At 34.9% G+C, this 13,214-nt stretch overlaps 1 protein-coding gene across 2 annotated transcripts; it reads right to left on the reverse strand.

Moving 5' to 3' along the window:
- Nucleotides 1-3,687: 3,687 nt before the first annotated feature.
- On the reverse strand, nucleotides 3,688-6,887 carry LOC131149388 (uncharacterized). 2 transcript variants are annotated; one of them, XR_009135209.1, is made up of 5 exons: nucleotides 5,055-6,881; nucleotides 4,650-4,913; nucleotides 4,426-4,545; nucleotides 3,995-4,339; nucleotides 3,688-3,889 (listed from the first exon to the last, which is right to left on the reverse strand). XR_009135209.1 is itself a non-coding variant. In XM_058099794.1 (4 exons), the coding sequence occupies exons 1-4, from the start codon at nucleotides 6,201-6,203 to the stop codon at nucleotides 4,274-4,276; spliced, it is 1,599 nt and encodes a 532-aa protein (XP_057955777.1). In that variant the 5' UTR covers nucleotides 6,204-6,887; the 3' UTR covers nucleotides 3,965-4,273. The 2 variants fall into 2 exon arrangements, 1 of the variants encoding a protein (XP_057955777.1); XM_058099794.1 differs by lacking the exon at nucleotides 3,688-3,889 and having other exon boundaries at nucleotides 3,965-4,339; nucleotides 5,055-6,887.
- Between the last annotated feature and the right edge of the window lie 6,327 nt (nucleotides 6,888-13,214).

The raw sequence follows: 13,214 nt of genomic DNA on the forward strand, positions 1-13,214 counted from the left end.
AATTATGTGGAAATGGATATACTTGTGTATAAAGATAGTTAGAACTCTGGTAATGTAATTTGAGGATTTTATATTTTTTTTTCGCTACGTGTATGTGTTTTATATTTGATGAACATGGTATCAGGTACAATGACGTCACTAAAGTAGCACTCCAGGCTCACATGGCAGGTTGGGGTTGTTACAAGTAGTAGGAACATTAGCAAGTCATACGGACTTTGAAGATTAAGCTTCATTTATGGTGTCTGAAGAATCGAAAGAATGAAAACCTATTTTCTATGCATTCATTTTTATATTGGTCTATAATAATTTATATCGGTCTGTAATAATCTATGCATGTTATGCATGTTGGTAATTGTAAGCCCAACAGGACCGTAGATTGACTATAGGGACCAAAAGATCTTAGGAATTACCCTTCAGTCGACCGACGCTAGATTTTTGGGCTTTGTTTAAAAGCTCAAAAATGACCTTAGAAAGACCCTAAGTCCCAACACTAACACTTAGGAAAGTCCTCATTATCACATATATTATCTGGGGAATATTATGTTTTAAAATTGGACTTTAAATGCAAAATCATATGACTTCGGGCGACCGAACCTGGCAATTCAAACTGCCTCGGTTGACCGAACCCTGGATAGGTCAAAGTGTTGACTTGAGTTCGGCAAACCAAACCTTTTTGAATGTATCTTCCACGGGTGACCAAACAGCTAATCTGACCTTTTCCAACTACTCAACAGCCCGAATCTCAGCGTTCAAATCATGCTCGAGCGACCGAACTTCTGAGTTCGACAAACCGAACTTTAGACTGGGCACTCGAACCACGGACCTACTGATGAATCACCTCATTCAACTAACCAACCCTATACTCGGGCACCCAAACTTCAAAAAATAGCTTTTTTCATTGAGTCTGTTCGGGTGACCGAACCATGGTTCAGCCACCCAAAACTCTCAGGTTGGCCAAAATATTACCATAGTTAATTAGGATAAAACTAGGTTAAATGACTTAAACTCATTTTAAAATAAATTTAATTATTACGCTTGTGTCCCAAACGGTTATTTTTTGAGTGTGCCTATATATATATATATATATATATATATATATATATATATATATATATATATATATGTTCATTTGCTCAAATTAAAGAGAGATTAGCAATTTGATTAGTGGAAAAATTCTCTGAATATTAAGAGATCCTTAAGTTCTTTCAAGCCAAAAATACTCTTCCACTTAGCATTCCTTTGAAAGATAATCTTGTATGATAGTGTTCTACTTCATCCTACATTGATTATACTTGCCTAAACTCTCATTTGTTTAATTGACTGAATGATTTTATTTGAGAGTTTTAGCACAAGTTTTCCCCCGATTTAAATTGATAAATCTTTTGTGTGGGAAACTTGAAAGCTTGTGGGTCTTAGCATCTAGATTGCAAGACACCTTAGCTTATAATTTTTGTGTGCACAAAAATCTTTTTACAAACTAAGTTTTGAATATCTCTTGTGCTTGAATATTGAGTAAATATTTGTTGAGATATTTTGATTTATCTTGATGCAAATCTTTGAACCCTAGGTTGTGATTGAGATACACTTTCATATATATTTTCAAAGATTAATTTGTTCATACACTCTTATGCTTGATTAAGTATAGACATTATCTTGAGTGTTGATTGCACACATTTAGCACTAAGCTTATAATTCTTATATCATTGATGTGCATTGATTGATTGTAATTGGTACATTTCTGCTTGACTGAGAAGCATAATCATTGTACCCTATTATATTGAGAAATCTTTTATATTCCAGGCGTGGCCTGAGGGGGAGGTAATCCAGTCCGGTAAGGATTGGTTGTAAAGGTTGGAGTCAGCCCTGTGAATTTGACATAGGGTCTTCTCCGCCCCACAAGGAGAATTTGTAAAGGTTGAAGTCAGCTCTATGTTAATTTGACTTAGTTGTAAACGGTGTCGCGTCACCCGTTAAGTGAGCTTATAGTGTAATCCTTGTGCAGGTGTGCCAAGGCAGGGACGTAGCAGTATTGGCCAAACCCCGATAACATATCGTGCGTGTACTTTATATTTCCACAATTTATTTTCTGCACTTTCATTTTCAGCACATGTATGTTTTACGTTTAATTCATTATATATTGTACATGTGTTGATTGGGTTTATGATTATATCGAAAGACCCTAGATTTGTGTAATACTGATGCTGGTTAATTAGACCTATGAGATAAATTTTTAAATGCCCAATTCACCCCCTCCCCCCCCCCCCCGCCTTCTTGGGAATACACCAAGTCTAACATTCATGATTATAGTTATCCATCCAGGGAAATTTTCACAGTTATATATATACACACACATAGATTTACATAGATAGAAACTATGAATTACGGCTAGAAGTATATTCAAAGAGAAAATGCGTATTTTAAATGGTATGGGTGTGGGTTATGATACGTATATACATTAAATTGTTATCTTAGTTACAGTTTAAATTAACAGTTATGTTAATTGTGTAAAACTCATCTGCCACACACCAGTATAACCTATTCCGTCTTATTGAGAGGTGTCTCACCCCAGAAATCTTAAACATTTCAAGTAATCCAGGTAGCCACACGGAGCGAGCTCCGAGATAGTGGAGGTGTAGTTTCAGGAATACAGGGCAAGTGTTTATTTTGGGGTTTGGGGTTATGTTTGAAAATCTCTGGGATTTCTAATGGATTTTTGGGAAGTTTGTATGTATATTTTAGAGACTCTAACACTCTAATATTGTACATGAAGTTTTGGAGTATTATGTTTTTCGCTGTGTAGTTAGAATATATTTATAAATAGGTATATTTTCAGTACCCTACTTATAGCCTGAATTTTCGGGGCGTTACAATACGTGCTCAATCAACAATGAGGCATCTCTCATCAAAAAACCATTAGCCGCAATGGAACTATTCAATGACCCACTCAAGTAGATATAACTCTTTTAAGGCTCTTTAATCAAAAGTGATTTTCTCTTTTCTGTAGGTTCTATAGCAATAATTATAAAGTCAATTATACTACCAGCCACTGAACTTTCATTGAATTAGTTACAGCAATTACCATTCTTTAAATTGTCATGACTAAAACTTTGTAGATGGTGAAGTACAATTTAATGAAACTTCCAGTATAATTTATCTTAATAATAACAGCAAAAAATCATACCTTGATAATAACAAAAAATTAAACCTTAACAACAATAGTTAGCCTTTTAGTTCTTCATATTTGAAGATTTTTTATGTCACTCAATACCTCATAATTCTTAATATTGTAACACTAAGTTCGATTCTTAATATAATTTGATAATTTGACAAACTCGAGACAATTCGACTAACATACCTCAACATCGAAACATTTGGCATTAAATGTTCCAATCAAAAAATTGAGAATTAAATTTATATCGCAAATGAGGCCTAAAAATGTAATTCCCTTTCGATAACAAGTGTATATAGGATAATACACTAAAGATGCAATAAACAAGAAGTCGAGCTTGACCATGCCTTCCTGAACTTGCAACAGGGTAGAACATCCGGCTTTAGGAATAACATTTGTACAATAACCATCCTCTAAAGGAGGGGCAGGGAATAGAAGAAAATGTTTTAAGTACCCCTTATGGTAGAAGAAGGAAATTAACCGAATGTTTAATATACTAAAACAGAATGAACAAGAGGTGAATTGAATTGAAATTTTTATTGCAAGGTAGAACTATAAAAGACCAATTCCATTTCTTTCCTACATAACAAACAACTCAAAAGATTTCCTCTTGCTTCTGTACTTCAATAGAACATTTAAAAAGAAAAAAGGATTGCTAACCACCTTCTTCATTTCCATCCATTCGCCTTCTTCAAACTCCATAGAGAATACACCAGATTCCTGGCAGATTTGTCCAACTGAGGACTTAGTAACAATTTCCTTCAATTGATCAGGAGGGCAGTAAATAGAATAAACTTCAACAGAAAGGAGATTTTTTCTACTTACAATGATATAATAAAATGTTTTAGAACCAATCCAACATTAGCAACCAATCTAGTACAACGCAGACAAATCCTACAAGTGTACATTGACCTATCCATCCCAGTTAGACATCAGGTATACACATTCAAAAGTAGGGAAGCTATCCACAGGCAAAACGCCCCACAAGGCACCTTATTTCTATCCCAGCTACTATTTGAGGTTTTAATGAGAACTGTGCCACTTGCTATACATCAGATTTACAGACTCTTGACATCAGAATACAGTTTTGCTTGCATGGTTCGATCAACCCTTTTTCCACCAACCATCCGCGCTATAAAAATGCAATAACTTTAGCGGTGACACCTTTTCCTATAACCAAAACAATTGTACACAGAAATTAGTGATCATGATCTCCATTTCCACAGAAAATGGCTATTAAGCATAGATTTCCATACCTGAACTGTTTCTTTGGATTGGGAAGCGAAATTGAAACCCGTCGAGCAATTCTGCAACACTTCAGGGCTTTTCATCCATGCCCTATGTGCATCACTCACTTTTATTTTGAATTTGAACATCTGAAACAGCATCAGAAGCCTTTAGCATTGAGGAAATAATGTTTCAATCAATTTGGCTTACAGATAAAATGCACAAAGGTTGGGTGAAAGGGAAAACAAGAAACCTCAGAAAGAGGAATTGTTGGTTTCTCCATATCATCTCCATCAATGCTTAAACCAGTGCCTTGGCACTCTGGACAGAACACAGAACAAATTTGCACTTCTGTAGCTTTTGTCTCACTATTCTTTCCCATATCTTTGCATTTGGCTTCATTCTTTCTCCTAGATCTTCGCCTTGCTTTGGGTTGAACTAACTGATATCTAAACATCTCAGACTCACAAAAAAGAATCCAGTGTATGAGGCAGGAGGTATGAAATACATGAAATGCCTGCATGTGAGAAAAATTTACTCCATTGTAAGCATTTCTACGTGTCATTGTCCATAGTTGCGTGCAAATAAAGGGATCATGAATAAGAAAAGTCCTGAAATTGCAACAAAGCAAAGCGGAAAGTTGCTCAGAAAACCTTACCCCACTGACGTTTCTACTACTGCAAGCAAATCTTTCTGTCTTCATGTTCAGGAGAGTTGCCACATCTTTCCCTGGAAGCATCTTGTGCTGACATATATCACACATTCTTTCAGCAGCTACACGCTGTTGCCGTCTTAATTCTCTTCTTAAGGCCTTGCTTGATGTAGATCTTTTATGCAGGAGGAGCTGATCATCATATTGATCTAGCAGCAATCGTGGGGAACTATTAGCAGACAAGGAATCTTCCCCAGATGAATCATACTGGTTACTTAAAGACTTGCTAATATCCTCTGGGTCAGAAAACGATTTCCTCTTCTTCCTAGGTAGCTCATCACTCTCAATTTCTGTTGGAGAATTGGATGGCAGCAAGAACTTTACATCATCAAACAAACTCTTTCTGCCTAAATCATAACTATAACTAAAAATAACAACAGCGTATTCATGCTCTGGAATTATGAACAAATCCTGATCAGCAAGATCCTTTTTACCCAACCATTCACACCATATTCTACTCATCCCCTTTAAAATCCCATCCTTCTCACAGAGCTTTGCACTAATTTGCCCAAAACCAACAAACCTTGCTCCCAAATCAGAAATTTCATCCCTAAACAAAACACCAGGAATCAGTACATCAGAATCGCCTCCATTTTCCATAACACAACCAGAAAGATCCTCCTCATAGTCTAAATTATTTTTACAAGCATATCCATAGCACCTACCATCTTGATTCAGACTTGGTTTCACATTTCCATTATGACTAACAATAGCAAGGCTATTATCATTGTGTCCACTCTCTAACAACTTGATCTGATCATTTGAAATAGCCAACTGAGTCTCGTTCTCACTTGAATTGTTAAAGAAATGAACACCATCATTAAATGGCCACGGATTTGCTCCTAAGAGAGTAACCTTAGCAGCAGCGTACCTTTCACTGTGAAGATTACCCTTCAAATGATCAAACAGCACAGAATCGCTATAACACGGTGCGAGACAGAGCGTGCAGAAAAAAACAAACCGCTTCCCATCTTCACGGAGCTCAACATACGTGTGCCCTTGCATTCTAACATTCTGAAGAGTAGTTCTTGCTGCTTGCTCTCTTAAACTACAAACACTTGGCTTCAGAAACCCTAATTCTCTTTTCCCCGCCATTCAAATTTCGCGCCCCAATTTCAATTACAAATTCAAACACAAATAACTTTCAAAGAACGTTGAAAACCCAAGAACGCTCAAATTTCACAAGAAAATTCCAGGAAACCCACACATGAACATCATGAGCAGCAAAAGCATTGAATTATCCTTCATATGTTACCCAAAGAACCTCAAATCTCACGAGAACCTTAGAGAAGTCCTGAGAGTCAAATCTTCAGTTCAATTCACCATACAAACTCCAAATCACCAACATTTCCCTGGATTTGACTTTCCAAAGCAAGAAATTTAACAAGAAATTCAAATAAACCCTAGACACCCCAACTTCGATTCTTTGAAATTCAAGTGCAAAAACGAAATACAAAGCATATGAAAGATGACAAAGAATATGAAAAGACCTTCAAACCCTAAATTTACAACTTCGTATCGGACTGGGTATACATTTTCCCGGAAACCGTCGGGACCGCTGATCCCCAGAAAACACCCTCCGAACCGAATGGAAAGCGACGCTCAAGTGAGAATCCTCCATTGCCATCTCCATTTACTGCAGAGAAGAGAACTTCCACGCTACGTCTATAGAGAAGAGGGAGAGAGGGGTAGAGGAAGGGAGGGAGAATCGGCGAGAGAAGGCCAGAGCCCAGAGGAGGGGAGGGAGTGGAACTGAAACGACGCTTACCAGAAATTTGCGAGGATAAGTTTGGTATTTAATTCATTAAATGGAACTCGAACGACGTGGACTCAAGGAGGGACGTTGATTTAAAATTAAACGTTGACCATTTGCTATGAACGGCGTGGAAAGGTGGTACGTTATTTCGGGAGAGAAGGAAGGTGCGGAGTGCTTTTTTATGGAATATTAATATTTAAATATAAAAAGCACAAATGTACATCGTTATAATAAAGTGAAATTGACTTTTTGTTTTGTTTTTTTTTTTTAAGAACTAGAAGTCACCCACATAGAAGTTTCGTCATAAGTTTATTAATAACTCTCACTTATAACGAAAGAATACCGTATAAATAAATGAACACTTGAGACTTATATAATAATCAATAAAACAGTTCATGCATCAAGCCAAATAAAAAATAGTAATAAACCTATACCAAAATCGAAAGAAAACCAACTAAACATATCTCATATAAGTTATTCCCATTTTATACAATTTATACAAACATTTGATAATGTTAGGAAGTTGACTAATATTTGTAAACAAACTATTTCTCCTCATAAATTATGATATTCCTAAAATAAAAATCGACTTTTAAAGGAAAATAAGCATGAATAACCTGAAATAAATTAACAACAAAATATGAACATATAAAAATGAAATAAGCATGAGTATTAAATTATAGAAAACATCTTATACAACAATAACATTTAATAAATAAACATTAAAATATGAACATATAACATTAGATAAAATTAGCATGGGTATTCAATTATAAAAAAGCATTAAATACAACAATAACTTTAAATAAATAAACAACAAAATATGAACATAGAAAAAAATAAAATAAGCATGAGTATTCAATTATAAAAAACATTAAATACAACAATAACCTTAAATAAATAAACAAAATATGAACATATAAAAAAAAAAAAATAAGCATGCGTATTCAATTATAAAAAACATTAAATACAACAATAACCTTAAATAAATAAACAACAAAATATGAACATATAAAAATGAAATAAGCATGAGTATTCAATTATAAAATACATCATATACAACAATAACATTAAATAAATAAACATTAAAATATGAACATATAACATTAGATAAAATAAGCATGCGTATTCAATTATAAAAAACATTAAATTCTATTAGTGTATTTTAATATTATTATTTTATCCTGGAAAAGAAGATGTATATTATTATTTTATCTTGGAAAAAATGAAGATGTATCTTGGATTGGGTTATGGAAATTTATTCATATATCTCTTAAATGCACAAGGTTAGTTAGATGAATGTACCTTGAACTTAGGGTTGTATCTACTTAATATATACATAACTTATTTATTAAGTACATGGAAAATGAAATGTCATTTTGTGCCTATAAATAGACCCTTGATGCATTAGCACAAAAATTAATTATTTTTATTCTCATCTTATCATTCTTCTTTTGAATCTAGAGAGTTTGACAAACAAAGAAAGGTGTTTTTTTTTTTTTTGTTGAGTTTTGGACTCCTCTGTTTGTGCAAAATTGGAGAGAGTCATACAATTCAGATTGGACTGTTGTATCTTGGGGGAGACAAGTCTTGAGGAAATATGATGCACCGGTTTGTGGGCTAAACTAAATAATCGCAGAGGGCTTGAATCTTCTTAAAGAGAGCGAGATATCTGTGTCTCGGCCTATTTGTGAATCGTGATTTATTTTTTTTATTTATTTTGTAAATTTATCATTTTATATTAAGGGATATGTTGTATGAAATCTCATTTTGGGAAAAATCAATACCACATATCCTAATTAACTGTGATAGTACTGCTGCAGTTGGTAGAGTGAACAGCCGTTATTATAACGGTAAATCTAAACCTATAAGAAGAAAACACAGTACTATGAGATCATGTTTGAGTAGTGACATCATTAATGTGAATTATATAAAATCTTCTAAAAATCTTGCGGATCCATTAACTAAGGCCTTAGCAAGAGAAAGGGTCTAGAATACATCGAGAGGGATGGGATTAAAGCTCGTATAATCATGAACCACATATGAGGATACCCAACCCAAGGAGTAGAGATCCTGTAATTGGGTTCAATGGGAAGAACAAATCATATGGTGGTCGTAAGAAATGCACTATTATTTTTAAAACTCATCCCTATGGTGTAAGTGCATTTATCCTATAACGAAGGAGGTTGAGTTTTTTAAAACTCTTAATGATAATTTGTATCTCTTATGAGTGGGGTGTCAAAGTTACAGGAGCTCCCTTGACAGATTTCACCTATGTGAGCATGGGAGTGGGGCCGCTCTCTATGAGAATTGGGCTTATTCTCAAATATGCTCATGAAATTGGGATAAGCACAAGGCAGAAACGTGCTGGCTATTAAAGTGCATGTCAACACCTGAGTGATTATGTGTGAGTAGTAATACTTTATTTCCCTTAAACAGTCATAGTTCAAGTCTGAGACCACTACTGACTCTGGAGTAAAGATTATTGTTCGCTAAGTGAAGATTCAATGCAGAGCACACCTTCATTATACATAATTGTTCATCTTTGTTTGTTAAACTCTCTACATGCATGATACATACATAATATTAAAATGAGGGGGAATTGTTAGTGTATTTTAATATTATTATTATTTTATCTTGGAAAAGAAGATGTATATTATTATTTTATCTTCAAAAAAATGAAGATGTATCTTGGATTGGGTTATGGTCATTTATTCATATATCTGTTATATGCACAAGGTTAATTAGATGAATGTACCTTGAATCTAGGGTTGTATCTACTTAATATATACATAACTTATTTATTAAGTACACGGAAAATGAAAGGTCATTTTGTGCCTATAAATAGACCCTTGAGGCATTAGCACAAAAACCAATTATCTTCATTCTCATATTATCATTCTTCTTTTGTGTCTAGAGAGTTTGACAAGCAAAGAAATATCTTTTTTTTGTGGAACTTTGGACTCCTTTATTTGTGTAGAATTGGAGAGAGTCATTCGATTCAGATTGGACTGTTGCATCCTAGGGGAGGCAAATCTTGAGGAAATCTGCTGCATTGGTTCGTGGGCTAAATCAAATAACAGCAGAGGGCTTGAATCTCCTTAAAGAGAGCGAGATATCCGTGCCACAGCCTATTTGTGAATCATGATTTTTTTTTTTTTTTTACTTGTAAATTTATCATTTTATATTATTAGTATTTCTAACAAATTCAACAATAACCTTAAATAAATAAACAACAAAATATGAACATATGACAATAAAGAAAATAATATTAACAATAAATATGGATTTTTCAACCGTAAATAATATAACAACGATAAATATAAAAAACTAAAAACATTAATACAACACAACTAGAATAAATAAATAATCCATATAAATGAAAAACTCAAAACAAAACCATACAAACCCATACAAACAGCACATGTTTACAACATACCAACAATAATATAACCACATATATATGACAACAACATCAATAAACACCAAGAAATGGTACCTTTGGGAGGAAGGGAAAGGGTGAGGAATAAAGAGAGAGAAGTAGAGGGGTGAGGAGCTGCAGTCGTGGGTGGTGGAGCTGCTGTCATGACTGGTGTGGCTGAGCCGTGACTAGTGGAGCTGCTGGCCATAGGCTATGTGGTGCTGCTATAATGTGAGGATGAAGGAGCTGCTAGAGGTTGGTGTTGCGTAGGCTGCTACCAATTATGGTTGTGGCTGTTGCAGAAAATAAGGATGGTTGTGCTATGGTTGAGGGGGTTGCACGGGAAGGAAAGAGTAAGGGAAAGTTGCAACTGTGCTGTGAGAACAACAAGTCGTGCGTGAGGGTGTTTGAGAGAGAGAGAGAGAGAGAGAAAGTTACGACTGTGAGAGGATAAGGGATGATGATGATGGTGGTCGGCTGTTAGCAGGGAAGAAAGGTAGTGGTGGTTGCTGTAGAGTGTGCTACAGGAGGTCATGCGTGAGGGTGAGCGAGAGAGAGAGAGTTGCGGCAACCCTGGTCTGCCTTTTCCTCCTCTCTTAGCTTTGCTTTTAAAAGCCACAACTCACCCCCTAAACCCTAAGACAACCCTAAAAAGAGTGTTATGGTAGCTTTGATGTCCATTTTGCATGGGCTGCATGACCCATGCAAAAAACCCCTTTTTATATTTAATTCCTCCAAAAATAAAGCCTATTTAGGAACCCGACCTTTAAATTAAAACGACTCAATTAAAAGAATAAAAAGGACTCAAACTTCAGGACTCAAAAAATTTCTTCAAAAAAGAAAAGACTCAAATTCAAAATAACCAGGACCCAAAATAACTGAGACTCCAAAATATCTAGGACTCGATTTAAAATAACCAAGACTCAAAAATAAATAATCGAGACTCAAAAATAAATAACTGAGACTTAAAAATAACTGGGACTCAATTTAACAATAATCGAGACTTAAAATAACTAGGACTCAAATTTAAAAACAACCAGGACTCAATTTAAAATAATCGGGACATCAAAATAACCAGAACTCAATTTAAAAATAACCGAGACTCTAAAAAATAATCGGGACTTAATTTAAAAATAATCGAGACTCCAAAAATAACCGGGACTCAATTTAAAAATAATCGGGGCTCATTCTTAGGGGTTTATTGACAAGAATTTGATTTCACACTCACACCAGAACTCGAAAACTGACTTTCCAAAAGTTGGTTTTATTTGAAATGACAAGTCGTTATGGCTTAAGCAAAACTAACTTCTCATTGTAAGAACCAAACAAACTTTCATAAGTTAGTTCTGCTCCTATGTATGCAACATACTAGTTTACGTAAACTGAAACTGACTATCCAAAAAAGAGATTTTGATGTGTATGCATAAACTTCGCACCCTTACTTAAAGGGTGTCAATCGTCTCGACTTCATTGGTCTGCTGCCAAACGCGTTCTGCGTTACTTGAAGGGCACTCTTAATCATGCCATTCTCCTCAAGCGCACTAAGAATATCACTATTCATGGGCTCTCTCAAGCAGATTGGGTAGGTTGTAGAGACCCGAATAATTATCATAATTTAATAATAGGAGGAGAAGAGGAAAAAGTAATTAAAGAAGGAAATTATGCAGGGTCTCGTTGACGAACACAGGGGATTCGTTGACGAGAACACATAAGGGGCTCGTCAACGGGGACGTGTCTCGTCAAACCGAGAGAATGTTTAGCAGTTCTAAATTTCATCAATAAAGGGTGAGCATTTTTTGACGAATTTTCTTTTGACCTCGTCGACGAAGTGACGTGGCTCATCGACGAAGGCTAGTGTATAAATAGCCTAAACTTGATTTTTCAGCTGAATTTCATGCGCAAATCACTCTCTCTCTCTCCTCAATTCGTCCCTTCTCCCTTCTCTTTAAGATTTCGGACCAGATTTTCGCCGGTTCAATGATCTGAAGCCACCACGACACTCCTGGGAAGTTCTCTACAAATCTGCTAGAGTGGATCATCGATGGGGCTACGTTGGAATTCATCCCAAATTCAAGGTAAGGCTTTTTACTCAATATTTGTCTTTCCTATAGTTATATAAAATGTAGTACTCGAAGGAATACCGAAATTTTGTCCTGAGAAATATTGTTTTCAGGGTGTTGAACGGGGAACGTTGCGGGTGCAAGACTAAAATTTCATAGGGGCTTTTTCAGTTGTCAAGTAAGGGAATAAACTAAAATAGTAATTTTTCATGAAAATTATTATTACAGTATTAGCAAATTTATGTTCAGAAAGCATGTATTATACCTGAGTATTTTTTAGTAAATGCATATTTGAGAAAATACTGTTGTTACACTGGAATGTATGTTTTTAGTATAAAATGCCAGAAAATATAATTTCAAAGTAGAATGTATGATTTTATTCAACATTGTGTGGCATGAATATTATTTTTCACAAATTATATCATGTTAAGGTAATTTTACAAATAAAGTATATTTCATTGATTTTCAGGAATTATGGAATAATGCAGTACATTATGATTGTAGAATACATGATAAATAATATATTTATTCAGAACAATATGTATAAAATGTTCGACGTAAAGCCGTATTTATGAATGATTTCAACGCAAGGTTGCAGATATGAAAGTAATCGGCGCAATGCCGCATTTATTTAAATTATTACAGAAAATGCTATCAATCTATTTACGTTAAACAGTATATTATCATGTATTATATGTTATCAGAATCCGGATGATAGTTCAGATCAGTTACAGAAACACGGTACTGTAGCTATATATGAAAGTTCAGTTCAATTCAGACTTGTGCTAACCGCCCCTATTAGTATAGGGGTTGGGGGATGGAAAGTCAATGTGGCTTTCAATGTAGAGTTGTAGACGTCCACCTGGCAC

This window comes from Malania oleifera, chromosome 2 (assembly GCF_029873635.1).
Source record: "Malania oleifera isolate guangnan ecotype guangnan chromosome 2, ASM2987363v1, whole genome shotgun sequence".
NCBI classification, from domain to species: domain Eukaryota; kingdom Viridiplantae; phylum Streptophyta; class Magnoliopsida; order Santalales; family Ximeniaceae; genus Malania; species Malania oleifera.